The sequence below is a fragment of the Marmota monax genome, unplaced genomic scaffold (genome assembly GCF_021218885.2).
Source record: "Marmota monax isolate L192 unplaced genomic scaffold, Marmota_monax_Labrador192_F-V1.1 WCK01_AAM20220418_F8-fsc00025, whole genome shotgun sequence".
NCBI lineage: Eukaryota > Metazoa > Chordata > Mammalia > Rodentia > Sciuridae > Marmota > Marmota monax.
The window spans coordinates 1,312,955-1,331,680 of record NW_026691950.1 but is presented as its reverse complement, the minus strand read 5'-3'; the positions used below and the strand labels follow the sequence as shown (position 1 = coordinate 1,331,680).

The following is an 18,726-nucleotide window of genomic DNA, read 5'->3' as shown; positions in this document are numbered from 1 at the left end:
AATTCTTAGTAAGCAGTGAAGAGGGATTTTCTTGTTTAACTAGCTGTGAGACTGAAGCAGGGAGGGCCTTCCTGTTACAAAATTTCCTTTGCAATATCAAGAGAATATGAGGCAAAAAAATTTACATTTAGGTAAAGCATCTCAAATATTCGGCAGTGTTTCCAGCTACAACCTACCAAGGACAGGAATCTTTCGAGATGTCTGATGATTATAAATTAGCAAATTTCCTTTAATAGTTCCAACAGCCAGGAAACTTCCAACTTTTGCCCAAAGAAGGAAAGACATTTGATCCCTGTAACATTAAGATACAAATTACTAAACAATTCACCATTATGACCTCTAAATAATCCTTTCAAAATGTACTTCATGAAATAATCTTAACTTCTGCTCAGAAGCTAAAGCATGAAATTATAACTTAATGCTTAAGGACAAAAATTAAGTGCTAAAGAAATTTTGGAGATGCTATAAGATGATCTTAGGATCAGACTCAAAATATAAATATATAATGAATATAGACTTCTAGTTGGTTATGATGTAACCTCAAATTTCATGGAATGACTCTTGATATTACTTCACTAATGATGGGTTTACCATTAATTGTTGTAAAAATCTTAATGGATGATGAAACTTTGTGCTTTCACAAAGTAGTAGTAAAATAACATGATATACTGAATTGGAAAAATCACTGGGAATTTGTGACTTTAAAAAAAGATATATCTTTTTGCTGTCTCTGTTACTATTAAGAATAGCTCAGAAGCAGGTAGAAAGCACTTTTACCTGCCACCAGTTATAATATGCAATCTAAGATTCATGGGTTGGACTTTTATATAATTCCCTGTGAAAGGTAATCAAGGACTCTTTGGGAAATAGCTCATTTCACATATTGAGAAAAGAAACCACAATGGGTCTAGATCAGCAGCTTTCAAACCTAGAACCAGCAGCATCACCTGGGAACTTATTAGAAATGCCAGATGTCAGATGACAACCTCGAACCACTCAGTGAAAAACTTGGGCATGGCTGGGGTGGTGGTAGTGTTACCTGGCTATATGTGTTTTAATAAGCCCTCTGATGCAGCTACATTTTGAACACCACTGACAGACCATGCTCCTGTTTTCAGGAAGAGCACTCCTCCCAAGAATGTTGAGGGTAGTAATTAAAAGAGTAAGCTTAAAGAGGACTTCTCAAGCTAAATTAGGAGAATTTGAGCATCAAAAATTATATACTTAAGCTGGGCAGGGTGCACACGCCTGTAATCCCAGCAGTTTGGGAGGCTGAGGCAGGAGGATCAAGAGTTCAAAGCCAGCCTCAGCAAAAGGGAGGTGCAAGCAACTCAGTGAGACCCTGTCTCTAAATAAAATACAAAATAGGGCTGGGGATGTGGCTCAGGGTTGAGTGCCCGTGAGTTCAATTTCCAGTACCGCCCCCCACCTCAAATTATATACTTAATTGATATAAGTTTGTAAAAGATCATAAAAGTATGATAAGAATAAGTATATGAAAAGTTAGTTTTAATAACATGTGAATATGACAAAATGTTTAGTTAAAAATTAATTTCAGTAAGTAAAGGGAGTGCTAATATACCAAACTGCTGGGTTCTTCTATTAACTATATATTTTATAAAAGACAAACATGAATTTTTCTCTACCTGTTTAAGCAGGTGTAGCAGCCATGTGACTGTCTCTCAGATCTCTGGCTGCAGAGTGTAACTGATCGAGGGCCCCAGCTGCTCAGCACTGGAATCTATCACCTCCATGAGTGGAGCTATGCTTTGCCATGGACTGTTTCTACATAATGACTGAACAAGACAGGGATACTCCAAGGCCCATTCCTGGAGATCCAGGACTCCTTAGCTTCAAAGATTCCCCCTAGGCCCAGCTGAACTGTCTCAGAACTATGCTACAGTCAAAGATGTCTCTATTCATCCTTCCTTCCCTCTCTTTCCCTAGGGCTAGATAGGCACTGGGGTTTCACCGCTCTTCTAATGTCTTCTCTCCCCACCCCCCAGGTCCTCTCATAGGTGTTCCCTTAGTAAATCTCTTATCCAGTTAATGACATCTTGGAATCTGTTTCTCAGATCACATGAATAAAAAGAATTGTGAGCGAGTTAAATAGTAACAGATAAGAGGGCATGTGTAATAAGAACAAGGTCTGATCAGCATCAGGAGTAATGTAACACTGGTCTATTCAACAGTCGATCAGAACCAACTGTCACACAACCACCCCCTATAAAGAGGGTAAACAGGGAGTTCTAAGAAAATCAAGGAACTGGATATCCTGAAACGAAGAGCTAACTGAACAGGCTCTATCCTTATTCTCTTAGGAGATAAGGTCTCTAGAGGGGCCTATAATTTATAAAGAGAAAAACATACATAAATTCCCAATAATATTAACAGATCATGCCAATGTAGAATACTCTTATGTTATCTATGGTCAAGAAAAACTTCAAACAGTAATCACTTGAGTGAGGCATGTAGCTTAGTGATACAGCATTTGGCTAGAATGTATACCCCAGTACTAGGGGGAAAAAAAAAAGACAGGTAATTCTAGAGAAATGCACAGACTACAAAACCCTGCAACTTCTATGGAAGGTGTGGGTTTAGAAGAATCTTACTGATGATATGACAACTGAAGATCAATCAAAAAACAGACTGAGCAGGATAACCAGTAGTCAGGGCTGGGTTGCCTTGGGAGAGGCAACCATGTGCCATGATCTAGCCAAGAATAGGTTGGTTGATGAACCAGATGTTTTATGTAGGGTTCTCTCTGGAAAGATGGCTGTATCTCAATTATCTAACTGATTACTGCTGTAGGCCAGGATCAGAGTAAATACTGGTTTAATCCTAAGAATATATAAAAATATAGACAGCAAGAGTGAAGAAATGATGTTAAAACAGTTTTTTTAGTTAAGTAGCATCATAGTAAGTTTTTAATAATCCTATTTGAATATGTTTTGTATACTGTTTAAGGTATTTGAAGTGCTCAAAAGAATAATTTCAGATCAAATTTGTAGATGGAATCTAAAATATTTAAGGGCATGTAAGTTGAAAAAAATTTACAAAATTTTGATATTCCAACTTAAGAGTTTCACCTTAACATACATACATACACAGGATTTGCCTTTACATAAAGATCAAAAAGTAGCAGCTATATATTTGTATATATAAAAGTTCTTTAGACATTAAATATTAATACCAAGAGCAAAAATCCTAAATTTTATCTTAATGACAATTACAATAACATCTACCATTTCTTCAGGTCTTAATTTCATGCCTGGCCATAACACACAGCTGGTTTAGGTTAGGATTATATAACAATAATAACAGAATGAAATGAGATTTTTCATTTATAAGAAAGTAACTCAAGTCATCTTTAAAATGAACTGCTGGCATCAAACTTACAGATAATCATGTTTATAAGTGAATATTAACAAAATAAAAATGTTGGTAAATGCTAATTACCCAGATTTGGTCAGTGCATGCTGTATGCTTGTGTTGAAATTTCATGCTATACTCCAATTATATGTTCAATTAATCGATGTTAGTCAAAAAAATAAAGTAAAACCAAAGAACTGAGATCACCACTTAAATAAATAAATAAAGAAAGAAGGAAAGAAAGAAAGAAAGAAAAATAAATAAAGAAAGAAAGAAAGAAAGGAAGGTAGGTAGGTTATCCTTACCTAATGCCACTGTCTAGTTGGCTGGTTTTATTTGTGTTGGCATCCCAGAGATAAATGCAGCTGGATTTCTCAGCAATCACTGCTAGGATATCTCCATCTTTATCCCAATCCATGGCAACACAGTTACTTTAAAAAAAGAGAGAGAGAGCAAAACATTTCTGTACATTTTTTCTTAAGTAGGGGGAAAGAAATTGAAAGACCTATTTGTGACTTTTGTTTACCACAAAACCATTCAATCTATTTTGAACAGGTCATAACTCCAAAATGAGAAATGTAACTCTCTATTGACTGTTTAGCTAATACTAACTTCAGATTTTTGTTGAAAAAAATTTTAAATTTTATTGTTAATACCATTTAATTTAATATAATTATACCTAATGAATTAACAGATTTTCTTGAATCCTATAAAGAACCTGGCCTTCTGGGAAAACATACTCATCAAACACCTCCATCAAATCATGCCTAGAATCAACAGGTAATTGTTACAATCAAGTTTTGAAAGTTTGTTTCAGATTTACAAAGAGATAAAGATACTGATAAGAAATAAAGTTATGTATACAGAAGTTGAAAATAAAGTAGATCAAGGTCATGCAGATGTAAGATCACAAACAATGTGAAGACTGAATTCTGAAGTGGTAAGAAATGTTATTTTCATTTTATATCTTGATAGAATAAGAATAGTGATTCACTTGAGGTCACAACAGAGTTATAAACTGTAAATGCTCTATTTAATATGATTCTTTAATATTATTCCAAAATGTTTGCTATAATTAAAAAAAAATTTTTTGTAGATGTAGATGGACAGCATGCCTTTATTTGTTTATTTTTACTTGGTGCTGAGGATCGAACCCAGTGCCTCACATGTGGTAGGCAAGTGCTCTGCCACTGAGCTACAGCCCCAGCCCATTTGCTATAATTTTAAAACTTTGAAATTCATTAAATTCTTAAGAAAATAGAACTTTTCCTCCCTAATGCTATTTTTCATGTTGAGGCTCTTTGCTCTTGGGTATTGGCTAAGCCATGTTTTGATTTACATTTAAGTTGGGGATTACTTCTTTAAAAAAAAATTTTTTTTTAGTTATAGGTGGACACAATATCTTTTACTTTATTTTTAATTATTTTATGTGGTGCTAAGGCTTGAATTCAATGTCTCAATTAGGCAAGTGCTCTACCACAGAGCCACAATCCCAACCCCTTAAAATTTTAATTTTCCATAACATCCTTAGAAATCTTGGAAGAATGGAAGAGGGAAGCTTTAACATTGTTGATAACATCACCTGCCCATTAAAGACTTAATGTATAATAGCAACTTATTTATCTGGAGATAATTTTGGTCAAATTCAACTATCATAAATACAGCAAAAGAATTCAGAAGAAATGATGCCATTGTGTAACCAAACCTGATGTTAGAGATTAGGCAATTAAATTCATGTGATTTACTCAAAAACGTTTTTCACGGAGTGCCTTATTTTAGACATAAAGACTGTGACTGCTCTGATCTCTTGTTTCCCAGATTGTAGAAATCAGAATCAACAACTGAGAGAATTGCGAATTCCAAAATGGTAGCCCACTATGTGAGTGCGGCAGAGCAGGAGGTGTGAAAGGCTGAGACCGAGAGAAATAAAACTACCTGGTTTGCAAAAAATGGTCAATAAACCACAGAAAACATGTGAATTTTAAAAGCATAGAAGCAAAAGGTCATTTTGGTGAAGGACTCTACACACACATACATAATCTTAACTACCAAGACTATCAGCAGAATAACTGATACAGGTAACGATTACAGTGAATCATTAAAAATGCCTAAATCGGGGCTGGGGTTGTGGCTCAGCAGTAGAGTGCTTGCCTTGAATGTATGAGGCCCTGGGTTCGATCCTCAGCACCACATAAAAATAATTAAATAAAATAAAGATATTGTGTTCAACTACAACTAAAAAATAAATATAAAAAAATGCCTAAATTATACTTATGATTTCCTGAAAATGGATAAAAGAATGTGGAAAGTAACTATTTTCCAACTTATTGGAGAGAAAATTACTAAAATAGATGCAGGTTGGGCATCTCTAATCTGAAAATCCTTATTTTGGACTCATTTATGATTCTGCATATCTCATTAACTACTATGTCATAAAGAAAATAAATTCTTTTGGGGCTCCAGTTGTGCAACCAGTTAGCATGCAGTAATTAGAAGAAAACAAATTGCTCTGTAAATGGAGAAGGCAAAAGATGAGGGTTATATATAGGATATATAATTTTATTTGATTATAGTTTTAAGAAAGTACTATGTTTTTTTTTTTTTTTCAGGTTTTTAAAATAATTTTTATTTTTTAAAAGTAAATTGTACATTACAGGAAAAACACACACACACACACACAAGCAAAGATATGTTTTTTAAAAAAATATTTTTAGCAAATTAAAAAAAAAAAAAAAAATATATATATATATATATATATATATATATATATATATATATATATATATATTTATTTTAGGCAACAAAGCTTGTACTTACCCAGGTAAGTTAATTTCACTTTTTTTTTGGCCATGGCGATCAAAGATTTTTACTGTATGATCAGCTCTGGAAACAATTAGAATATGAAGACATGATTTGATTATTTCTTTTATTTATCTAAGTATATAAAAAAATTAAGTTGCCACTCAAATGATTTCAGCATTCTTTCATGGTACTTTCATAATTTGTATCTAAAAAGTTATTGCCAGAGAAAAGGTTCTATGAACTGTGATGTTAACAGAGAGAAAATATTCATTTTCCCACCATACTACTGTCACACAAGAACTTCTACTGGTAGAACAGGTGGTTTGGTTATATGGGCATAATAGAATTACTTAAAACATTCACTGGTTCTTACCCTGTTGCTGCAAGATAGTTTCCTGATGATTTTTGCCAGGTAAACAGTATCGGTGAGCCAAGCCATGTCTTTTCTAGTAGAGAGAAAACACGCTAAAAAATAAACACAATTTTTATATTTTTAAAACATATACAATAAAGTGTCGGTCAGAAAATATGTCAAAATGTGATCATGAAAACACTAGGGTAAAGGTTGGTGAAATCTTATATTAGTGCTTATCCCTGCCTCTTCTCCCCCACAAAAGCAATAAAAACACAAAAGAAAACACCAAAACACAACCAAACACAAGTGGTTAATACAGTATGGGCCTCAAGGTATGAGAGAATATTTATTATAAAACTTTTTCCTTTTTTTTTCTTTTCTGAGATGAATTTTCCTAAGTTGTCCAGGCTGACCTTGAACTTGTGATTTTCCTGATGACAGGAGTGCACCACTGCACCAGGATAGCCTTTTAAAAAATGTTTTTGAATGTTAAATTTACAAAAATGTATAATTTAAATTTTATAGTTGATAGAGATCAAAATAACTTAAGTTTGAATTTAGTTGATTATCCATTGAACTCTTGGGAATTATATTTAACAAAATTGCTTTTTGAAAAAACAAATTATTTTTAAGATAGACATAAAAATGTCTATATTTTCTTTCTTTATTCTCTCACTACCTTTTGTTTACTTCATTATTAAGTGTTTAACTTGGCTATTGGGTGGACAGTATATCAAATGAAAAATTTTCATTTGTCTAATCTAGAAGTGGTGTGTCAAATATGGAAGCCACAAACCACAGGTAACTATTGAGGATTTGTAATATGGGTAATCCAAATTTACATGTGATATAAGTTTAAAATACACATCAGATTTCAAAGAGTATGAAAAAAGATTGCAAACTATCTTATTGATAATTTTTATATTGACTACATGCTGAAATAACATTTTGGATATACCAGGCAATATAAAAACATATTACTAAAATTAGTTTTATCCATTTCTTTGTCATTTTTCTTAAATATTTAGTTTTTAGTTGTAGTTGGACACAATACTTTTATTTTATACATATATTTTTATGTGGTGCTGAGGATCAAACCCAGAGTCTCGCACGTGCGCGAGGCGAGTGCTCTACCGCTGAGCCACAACCCCAGCCCTTCTTTCTAATTTTTAATGTGGCTACTAAAAATTTGAAGTTACATTGACTCACGTTATACTTACTATCAAACAGTGCTGATCTAGGAACATAAACTTGAGTGAAAAAATTACATTTTAATACTAAGTTACAGATTAAACAATGATGCCCTGTATCTAGGCGTACTATCACTACCACTACTACTACTGCAGGAAACACGAATCACTGCAACACAAAATTTTCAATCCTCTAAACACCAGTGAGCATTTCCTATGCCAAAGACAAGAGGAAATACATCTCTATTGAAAGCAGAAACCTGCTAAATCATTCAGGTTTGGTAGTGCATGGAGACTCATGAAGGGGAAAACAAGAGTATTTCTAAAGTCTTACTTTTGCAATTTGTGACTGCATTAGCTGGAAAACCCTTTATACTAGCGAGGAGTCCTTAAATTTGAGTTTTATTACCTTCATGGCAGACCTGCCTCTGGCTGTGATCTTACACATTATTTTTCTTCTGTGGAGCTCTATAGATACTCTAAGTACAATGCAGAGGAAAAAGTACTAGCTTCACAACCAAAAAAACAAGATTTAAATTTTGTTTCTCGCTTATTAACTGTGGGACTTTAAAGCAAGTCACTGAAATTACTTCAAGCATAGAATTCTCAACTGAAAATCGAGAATACTTCCTTACTTCTAATACTTCATAAATTGTGAAGTATTAGAAAGTATTAGCTTTAGAAATATGAGTTATGATCACCAATCTGTCAATTCCAATTTCCACGCTAATAGCCACAAAGAAGGGTTGGACATCTAAATTAATTTTAAATTGAGCCTTCCAGGTCTTTGACGGAGGAGGACGGGAGGTATTGCTGCAGTAAATCGGAAGGGTGAGGCAGCTGTAGCCAGTGATTGGGGAATGGGGATTATGAGAAGCCCAAGACTAGAAAACCTGCGTGCTGAGGATGATGCGCCCGAGACGTGCGCGTGCGGGTGCTGATTTCTAGGTGAATACAGTGCTCTCGCTACCAGGCAATCTGTAAATTGGACCAGTCACCGGCGATGCAATTTAAGACTATTCTTTCGGAGACTTTTCATTCTTTTTAGGTCGCTGGGCAGTTGCACGGCTTGCCAGGGGATTAGCCCCACGAAATGATGCAGATCATGAAACCCGATCGAGTCAACTTCACCGTGGCCCCCTCTTTCCGCCGTGAAGTTCGGGTGTCTTCAGACCCAGTCTGCTCATTACAAACCGTGGCGGGGTTCCCTCTTCCCGCACCTCTACTCGGTTCGCGGTTCCAGCAAAGAGAGGCCTCCCTCCCAGCCTTCTTCTCTGCTGTTTTCTTTTCTTTCCCCTGCTTCCTTCAATTTCGCCCCTGCCCTCCCCACAACTCCAGAGAAGGGAAGTGGGCACAGACCCTCTCCTCGCTGGGACGCTTAGAGGGTCTGATGAAGGGTCAGTGGTCGCGTCTTCCCACCCCCAGGCTTTGTAAGTTACTTACCTTCATCTCGAAGCTCCAGCAGCCGCGCGATTTAGAAAGTGCGCAGGCGCACCGGGTCTCCTTCAAGAGGGCTACCGCGTTCCCGTCACCCAGGAGACCGAGCGAGCAGCGACCAATCCGCGAGCTCCATATGAGGGCGGGGCCCGGAGGGGCGGGGACTCGAAGGAGCCCACCACTTCGGGAAAAGGTGGGAGACGTGGCTTGGGTCACATGACATGGGCGGAGTTAAGTCCCTATAAGTTGGGCGTCCCGGGGTCTTGCAGTGACTGCTCTTCCTGCCTGGGCTCTGATTGGATGAAATCCAGAGACTCGTCCCGGGGAGGCGGGCTCTGTGAGCCTTGGAATGCTGCTGCTTTTGAACCGCCAGTGGCTAAAAACCCGGTGTATGCAGAAGGGGAGCAGAGAAGTTAAAGCCGGATAGGGAAGGGTCGGGGAAGAAAGAAAAGAAAAAGAGAAACAAAATGTTGGCTAATAGGAAAGGATTGTCTCATGGGCCAAATATTCCTACACAGTCCATCCAAAAGACAGTCTCTTTCAGGAAATAGAAATAGAGGGGTTCTTTCAAACTTATTCAAGAGATCAGCATTACACCAATACGAAACCCAAACAAAACCATAATAAGAAACACACACACACGCACATGCACACTGGGGATTGAACCGAGAGATGTTTTATCAATGAGCTACATCCCCTGTCCTTTTATTTTTTGAGACAGGGTCTCACTAAGTTGCTGAGTATCTAAGTTGCTGAGGCTGACCTGGAACTCGCAGTTCTCCTGCCTCTGCCTCCTGAGTTGCTGGGATTACAGGTGTATATCACCATGCCTGATTCAGGCCAGTATTTCTTATGAACATAAATGCAAAATTCTCAATACTATATTAGCAAGTTGAATCCAACAATGTATAAAAAGTGTTATATGCCATAATTAAGTGGAATTTCTCAGGTATGCAAAACTGATTCCACAAAGGAGAGCAATTGATTTAAGCCATATTGATAGGTTAAAGAAAAATCATATGATCCAAATATCAGTAGATGCCAAAAAAGTGTTTGAGAACATCTAATATCTACTCATTAAAATTTTTAATAAACTAGGAATTGAAGGGAATTTCCCAACTTAATAAAGAAAGTTATCCATGCCCCCCACACCCCAGCTGTCAACATTGTGATGAGAAACCTGAAGCTTTCCTAAGGTCAGGAACAAGGCAATGATGTCTCCTCTTGCCCCCTATTTCAACATCATAATGGCATTGCTGGCTAATTCAATAAGAAAAGAAATAAAGGGTAGACGGGAAAAGAAGAAAAATACGTGTTTTTCTTTGCAGGTGATATGATTGTCTGTATAGATAATATGAAAGAATGGACAAAAAACAAACCAAAACAAAAACCCTAAAACTAAAAACATACCCTGAACTAATAAGCGATTATAGCAAGTTTTCAAAATACAATGTTAATCACTTTCCTATATATTAGCAATGAACAAATTGAATTTGAAATTAAAAACAATACTATTAGCACCTCTGAAATGAAATACATAGCTATAAATCTAACAAAATATGTGCAAGATCTATATGAAGAAAATGGATTGATGAAAGATATAAAAGAATAACTAAATAGAGAGTCCATGTTCATGAATAGGAAGACTCAGAATTGTTAGATGTCACTTTTCCCTAACATGATCTAGAGATTCAGTGCAATCTCAATCAAAAATCCTAGGGAGTTGTTTTGTGAATGAACTAATTCTAAAGATAATAGGGAGAGGCAAAAGGCTCAGAATAGTTAACTCTATGAAAGCAATATAATGGAGCAAAAATATTCTTTTCAACATATAGTGCTGAAACAACTGGATATCCACAAGCAAGCAAGATGAATCTAGACAGAGATCTGTCACAAATATTAACCCCAAATGGATCACAGGCCTAAATGTTAAATGCAAAACTATAAAACTCCTAGAAGATAATATGGGAGAGAATTTAGATGATCTTGGGTATAATTATGACTTTTTAGATATAACATCAAAGTCATGATCCAAGAAAGAAATAATAACATACTGGATTTCATTAAAATTAAAAAATAAACTCTGCTCAAAGACCATGTTAAAAGAATGGGGAAGACAAACCACAGACTGGGAGAAAATATTTGCAAAATACACGTTGATAAAGGATTGTTATAAAAAATGTTTAAAGAACTCTCAAAACCCAGCAATAAGAAAATAAACAACCTGATTTTAAAGTGTGTTAAAGACCTGAACAGACACCTCACTAAAGAAGACATCCAGGGCTAGGGGTGTGGCTCAAGTGGTAGCGCGCTTGCCTGGCATGTGTGCGGCCCGGGTTCAATCCTCAGCACCACATACAAACAAAGATGTTGTGTCCGCTGAGAACTAAAAACTAAAAACTAAATATTAAAATTCTCTCTCTCTCTCTCTCTCTCTTTAAAAAAAAGAAGAAGAAGAAGACATCCAGATGACAAAGACTAAAAAAATGTTGTCATTTGGAGCTGGATGCGGTGGTGCACACCTGTAATCCCAGCAGCTCAGGAGGCTGAAATGGGAGGATCATGAGTTCAAAGCCAGCCTCAGCAATGGTGAGACACTAGGCAACTCAATGAGACCCTGTCTCTAAATAAAATACAAAATAGGGCTGGGGATGTGGCTCAGTGGAGTGCTCCCAGTGCCAAAAAAAAAAAAAAAGGAAAATTCTGTCATTTGGGAATTGAAAATTAAAATAACCACTACAAATCCTATTAGAATGGCCAAAATCCAAAACATTGAAAATACCAAATGCTGATGAGGAAGTGAAGCCAGAGGAACACTCATTTGTTGTTGGTGGGAATGCAGGGTGATATGGCTACTTTGGAAGATAGTGTGTCAGTTTCTTACACAACTACACATATTCTTACCACACGATCCAGAAATCATGCTTCTTGGTATTTACCAAAATGAACTGAAAACTTATGTTCACAAAAAAACCTGCACATAGATGTTTATAGCAATTTTATTCACAATTGCTAAAACTTGGAAGAAATCAAGATGTTCTTCAATAGGTGAATGGGTAAATAATCTATAGTATATCCAGACAATGAAATTTATTCAGTGCTAAAAAGAAATGAGAGATTAAATAATGAAGATGTGGAGGGGTCTTAAAGGCAAATTGCTAAATGAAAGAAGCCAGTCTGACAAGGCTCTATATCATATGTCTCTAATTATATGACATTCTGGAAGAGATAAAGCTACAGGCATTATAGTTGGTGATTGCCAGATGTTAGTGGGGAGGGAAAGATAAATAGGCCAAGAACAGGATTTTTAAGACAGTGAAACTATTCTATACAATCCTGCTGTGGTGAATACACACCATTATACATTTGTCAAAACCCACAGAAGGTACAACACTCAGAGTAAATCCCAATACAAACTAAGAACTTTGGGTAATAAAAATATGTCAGTGTAGACTCATCAATGGTCCAATAGATCAATGATGATCTATGGTGATCCAATAGATCACCATAGTTAAAAAAGAATTTCAAGGGCATTCAAAACAATCCTGGAAAAGAACAACAAATTTGGAAAACTAACATTCTCACATTTCAAACTTAGTACAAGCTTTAGTAATTAAAACAATGTGGTACTGGCATTAAGATAGATACATGGGGGGGGGGATAGTAGAGGATAGGAAAGGCAGCAGAACACAACAGACACTAGTATGGCAATATGTAAATCAATGGATGTGTAACTGATGTGATTCTGCAAGCTGTATATGGGGTAAAAATGGGAGCTCATAACCCACTTGAATCAAAGTGTGAAATATGATATATCAAGAACTATGTAATGTTTTGAACAGCCAACAATAAAAAATTAAAAAAAAAAGATAGATACATGGATCAATGAATTTGAGAGAAACAAAACTGTACATCTGTGGCCAATTGATTTTCAATGGTTAAGATAATTAAACAGTAAAATAATTGTTTTTGGAATTCTTCCAACGAAGAATTCCAAAAAGTTGACACATTATTGTGCATAGTACATTTGTTTTCTTTTAACATGTAAGAAAATTTACCCATGGTCTGGGGTTGTGGCTCAGTGGTAGAGTGCTTGTCTCACATGTGTGAGGCACTGGGTTTGATCCTCATAACCACATAAAAATAAATAATTAGTGCTGGGGATATAGCTCAGTTGGTAGAATGCTTGTCCTGCATGCACAAAGCTCTGGGTTCAAGCACCACAATCAATCAATCAATCAAATAAAGGTATTGTGTCCATCCACTAAAAAAATTTTAAAAAAGCAAACTTACCCAATTAACATTTATAGATCTAACATTTGTAGTCTCTGCAGTTTGCTAATGACTCTGAAAGGCCACCAAGTATGGGAATTAGTAATTTTGCTGAACGTGGTATTTTTATCATAAATTTTGAGAATGGTGTGTGGCATCAAAGTCATTTACCTACTGAGCAAGCTTAGTTTTCTGTCTGGCATTTGCAACCCGCTTGGAATTTGTTTTATTCCATATGTTATCATATAAATTAATAAGTGAGTTAAATTTATTCCTTTGTGGCAAATAGTTCTCAAGTGGAGAAAAAAAACAACTTTATGCATCAGAGTGGACAGGTAATTAAATAGAAGGCCAGAAACCTGTACAAATGTTGACATATTCATGAGAGCATGTTCACTAAGGTCTCTAAAGTCAATAATGTCAAGAGTCTAGTGGACTGTATTTCTGAGTTTGGGATGAGGGGTTGTGGAATGTTGCAAGTGATAAGCAATTTTTAGACTATGACTATTGTCAATTTGAAAATGAAGTGGAATGACCACATTGACATTTGTATAGAACTGTTTTTCAGTCAGCAAGTATTTGTTTAACTTCTTGTATACCAGACACTCCCCCATGCCAGGTACAGAGATCAAAGGACACCTGGTCAGTCTTCAAGAAGCTACACTCTTGCATAGATAATAAACAGAAGGAAACAAATTTAAAACATTATAAATCAGGTAGGACTCAGGTTTCTGGCTTGTGCAGAAAAATGTTAATTTTAAAGATGGGCTATGTATAACTATAAAGCTCTACTAAAATAAAAAGAAAAAAGAAAGACAAGGAATAGTCACATGGGAATTTATTAGAGCACCATTTTGTCTAATCTTACTATGTTTGAAAGTTTCTATAATTAAAAAGTTATTTAAAATATAATGAGCCCTTCAATTCAACACTTGAGGTTCTTTGAGCCCTTGTCAAGTGCCATGCTCTAGAGTGACTTGAAACTCAATATAAAGGAAATGAATGGCAAGTACAGGAGGAAGGGTTGATATCAGTGGAATGAGGTATAAGGAGGGACTCGGGAAAAGCTTTAAAACATTGAGGACATTTGACATAGGCATTGAAGAATGAGGAAGGCTTGGATGACAGAGAAGAGGTTAGAATGGGCATTCCAGACAGATCAGTCTAAAAACAAAGGCATAGTGAAACAAACTCAGGTTTTGAGGATTGATACCTTTTCAAATATGCTGGCCTTGGGGGCTCAAGCTGGAGGGACCCTGAATGCCTGCAGGTCTAATTTACGGGCTCTATCAGAGTATTGGCAGTAAAAATGAAAAGATCAGAAAAAATTCAAGGTATTTTCTGTAGAAAATTTTACCTGGGATTGAAGTCGAATGCGATGCTGCCCACCATGCTATTGGATGTTTCTTTTTAGAATGCTGCAAGGCTTATAAAATAGCAATAACTGGATTTTTCTTTTCTGCTTATCTGAAAGCATTTGAAGGACAACTTTTCTAACTTGTGCATCTTTTGTTTAGATTCGTGGTTCAGCTTTGAGAAAGGTTTTCTTGGCTGTTTTCTTATTCCTTCCTCTTTCCTTTCTTCTTTATGTACATATGTGCACATACACTCCACAATCCTGTATTTTTTTAAAGAAAAGCTTACCATCTTATGACTTACTCATGTATGTAAAATTATAATTATCTTATGGGTTTAACTTTTAAGACAATTTTATGCATTTGAAGCTTAAAACATATTGCTCAACATATTTTATTAGATGTTTGGGGTAGTAAATATTGTTGGCATGTAGAAATATTTTTATAAGAGAATCTGTTTATGTAGCATTTTTAAAGAATCTCTGGCAACTTTGTTTTTGCATTTGATCCACATTTTTTTTCTCTTTCCACATTTTTTTTGTTGGTGCATTATAGTTACACATAATGATTGGTTGTTACATATTTATACAGGCACACAATATAACAATATAATTTGGCCAATATCCTTCCTCAACATGTAGCCTTTATTGTTATGTAGAGTTTCTCTGTTTTTCCTCCCTCCTTTACTCCCCTGACACTAGGAGGCCCTAATTTATGCTTTGTTTTAGAAAAAAAGTTAATGAACACATGAAGTTTCTAGGCTGGGCATGGTGGCGCACTCCTGTAATTCCAGCTACTCAGGACACTGAAGCAGGAGGATCACAAGTTTGAAGCCAGCCTGGGCCACTTAATGAGATCCTGTCCAAAATGAAGTTTTTAAAAAAGCCTGGGGGGTGCAGCTCAGTGTTACAGCGCTTGCCTAGCATCCACAGGGCCCTTGGTTCCATCTCCAGCACCACCAAAAAGACAAAAAGAAACAAAAAACCAGAACTGACTTTGTTTCTTTAAAAATTTCAAGGCTAAGCAACAAAAAAGGCAAAGGAGCTGTATCAAAACTTAAAAAATAAAAATAACTAAAGCAACACGAAAACGAAATGTAATATATAATCTTGGACTGGATCTTGCTGCAGGTGAAAAATGGTACCTATAAAGAACATTATAGGGATAATTGATGAAATTTAAACATAGACAACTGATTAGAAAATAGTTTTGGCTGGGCATGGTGGTGCACGCCTGTAATCTCAGTGGCTCAGGAGGTGAAGCCAGGAGTTCAAAGCCAGTCTCAGCAATTTAGTGAGCCGCTGAGCAACTCAGTGAGACCTTGTCTCAAAATACAAAAAAGGGCTGGGTATGTGGCTCAGTGGTTAAGTGCCCCTGGATTCACTCCCCACTACCAAATATATAAATAAAGAAAGAAAAGATAATAGTTTTGTATCAGTGTTACATTTCTTTATTCCCATAACTGTGTTGTAGTTATATAAGAAAATATCCAGGTTCTCAGGAAAATGCATATAGGTATTTAAGGTAAAGAGACAAAGTGTCTCTAAATTTATATAAACAGTTGGTGAATCTAAGTAAAACATAGATAAGAATTTCATATTTTATCAGAAAGTAACCTCCACAGGGCTGGGGTACAGCTCAGTGGTAGAGTACCTGTTTAGTTTGCGTGAGTCCCTGGGTTTGATGCCTAATACCCCAAAATAGTAAAGGAAAAAAAAACTTTTAAAAGTAACCATAAATAATCTTAGAAAAAAATTTATCATTTGGGGGGGTCATATTAATGTCTTAAGTTCTTATTTAAAATTGCTATGTTGAGTTTTATAAAATTCTCAGTAAAATAATTATTCTTTAAGCACATTACTTAGTAAATATTTTATTATTACAATTACTTTCCAAACAGCTATTTTATCACTAGTTATTATAAGCACTGGTGACTAAATACCAATTTCAGCTTTAGCTTCGCTCTGTTCTGCCTTCCCTAGAGATAAGATTTGTTGAGCTAGCTAGTCACAGACTTGTCCTCATTTTCTTCCAGAACTCAATTTACAATGAACCTCTGCTTCCTTGGACTCTCCCCCAGTCACCCCCAAAATATCCAAATCCTATAATAGGTTCTAAAACCCTCTTACTGAGATGCCCCAGGGTTAGCATTCTCTCTCCCTGGAATGAATGAAACCAATTTGTTCAATTACAGGTATGTGCTTAATTAACTACAGGGCTAATATGATGTGTAATAGGCCATTCATAGAGACATATTTCTTTCAATATATAAGTGATGTTGATTTACTTTGGCTTAAAAAAAAACTCATGGCTAATTTTTAGTAATATCATTTTGTAGTAAGGAATTTTGGGCCTTGCATTTAAAAAATCAAGTTCATGGTCTGGATTAATAATAGTTTGGGTGTGGATGGTAAATGATGAACAGTTTTTTTTTTTTTGGTGTGTGTGTGTGTGTTTATAGCAAAACATACACGTGTATGGTCATATATGTCTGGAAATAATATATATAGACTAGTTTGACATATTTTATAGTATATATATATATGATTTTATATATATATTCTAAACCATATATATATACAAATATATATATGTTTTTACATATACATATATAAAACTATATATATACTGAATTATGTCTTTAAAACATGCTATTTTTCACAATATTATATTTTTGGGACTCATCTATATTAATATATACATTTTACCTGTTAAATAGGATTTCATTGTATGACTATCACAATTTGTATAAACATTCTTGTGATGTACATTGTTTCTACCATTTTTTTTTTACTTTAAATTAAAAAATGCTTACAATGTACATTTTTATTTGCACAAGCAGCACATAAGAGTAGTTAGGAGCCAGGGCACCAGAGCTTGGTTAACTGGGTTTAAATCCTGATGCTATTACTATGCTTAGTAGCTGTGTCACTATAGGAAAATTACTTTAACTCTCTGCTTCTGTTAAGTGGCCTGTTTTCTTTCAGTCATGAAGACAATGAAGGAAGACAGATCTTTTAACTTTATGCTTTCAGAATCATTCTTAATGAGCTTGTCACCAATGAAAGGAGCAACAGGAACCTATGTAAATGCTTACTTATTAGATTAGGATCCATATTAGAGAATATAAATATCTCTATAGCAGGACAATCACAGGCTCTGTCTTGTGGAGCTCCTAACCACTCCTCTAGTTATTATCAAAAAAAAAAAAAAAAAAAAAGAAATACTATTTAACAGGTAAAATGTGTATCTTAATATAGATGAGTCCCAAAAATATAATATTGTGAAAAAAAAGTCAGTCATAGGCTCTGTGCTGTGGAGCTCAAATTGATGGTATTGAAAAGAACTTGTTGGAAAGACCAGTCACCGCCCACCCATCAAGGAGCATTTGAGAAAGATCTTCTAACAGAGAAACTATGTCTGGCATAACACAGCCACAACTGGAAAATCCCCATTTCACTTTCTGAAATACCCCAGAAAGTGATGGCTACACTCATGGTTTAAGAGGGACATGGAATAAGTAGATATAATCATGATCATATTTACTACCCCTAGAGCCTAGTACTGTTTCATGTTTATAATTTTAGTGGGTCAGAGTGCCCATTTGACACGTGCCATGGTTTGGATATAACTTGTCCCCCAAAAGCTCTAGTGTTAATGCAGAAATGTTTGGAAGTAAAGTGATTGAATTGTGAGAGCTGTTACCTAATCAGTCCATCCTAGTTTCAATGGACTAACTGGGTATGGGTGGTAATTGTAGGCAGGTGGGGTATGGCTGGGTTCACTGGGCATGTGTCCTGGAAGGGTGTATATTTCCTGCGGTCCCTTCACACCCTCTCTGCTTCCTGACCCCACTGAAAACTGAACAGCTTCCTCTCCTCACCTCTCCAACCCCCACCACCTGCTTCCATCGGGCCATTCTCCCATGATGCTCCACCTCATC

At 35.7% G+C, this 18,726-nt stretch overlaps 1 protein-coding gene across 1 annotated transcript in view; it reads right to left on the bottom strand.

Moving 5' to 3' along the window:
• The window catches only part of Wdr19 (WD repeat domain 19), a 73,562-nt gene extending 64,308 nt beyond the window's left edge, over window positions 1-9,254 (bottom strand). The window contains exons 1-5 of the mRNA XM_046450441.1: window positions 9,163-9,254; window positions 6,548-6,639; window positions 6,190-6,255; window positions 3,678-3,803; window positions 177-292 (exon numbers count right to left, since the gene is read on the bottom strand). Coding sequence (XP_046306397.1) covers window positions 177-292; window positions 3,678-3,803; window positions 6,190-6,255; window positions 6,548-6,639; window positions 9,163-9,168 — 406 coding nt within the window. The 5' untranslated portion in view covers window positions 9,169-9,254. The remainder of the gene's footprint in view (window positions 1-176; window positions 293-3,677; window positions 3,804-6,189; window positions 6,256-6,547; window positions 6,640-9,162) is intronic.
• Window positions 9,255-18,726: the final 9,472 nt, after the last annotated feature.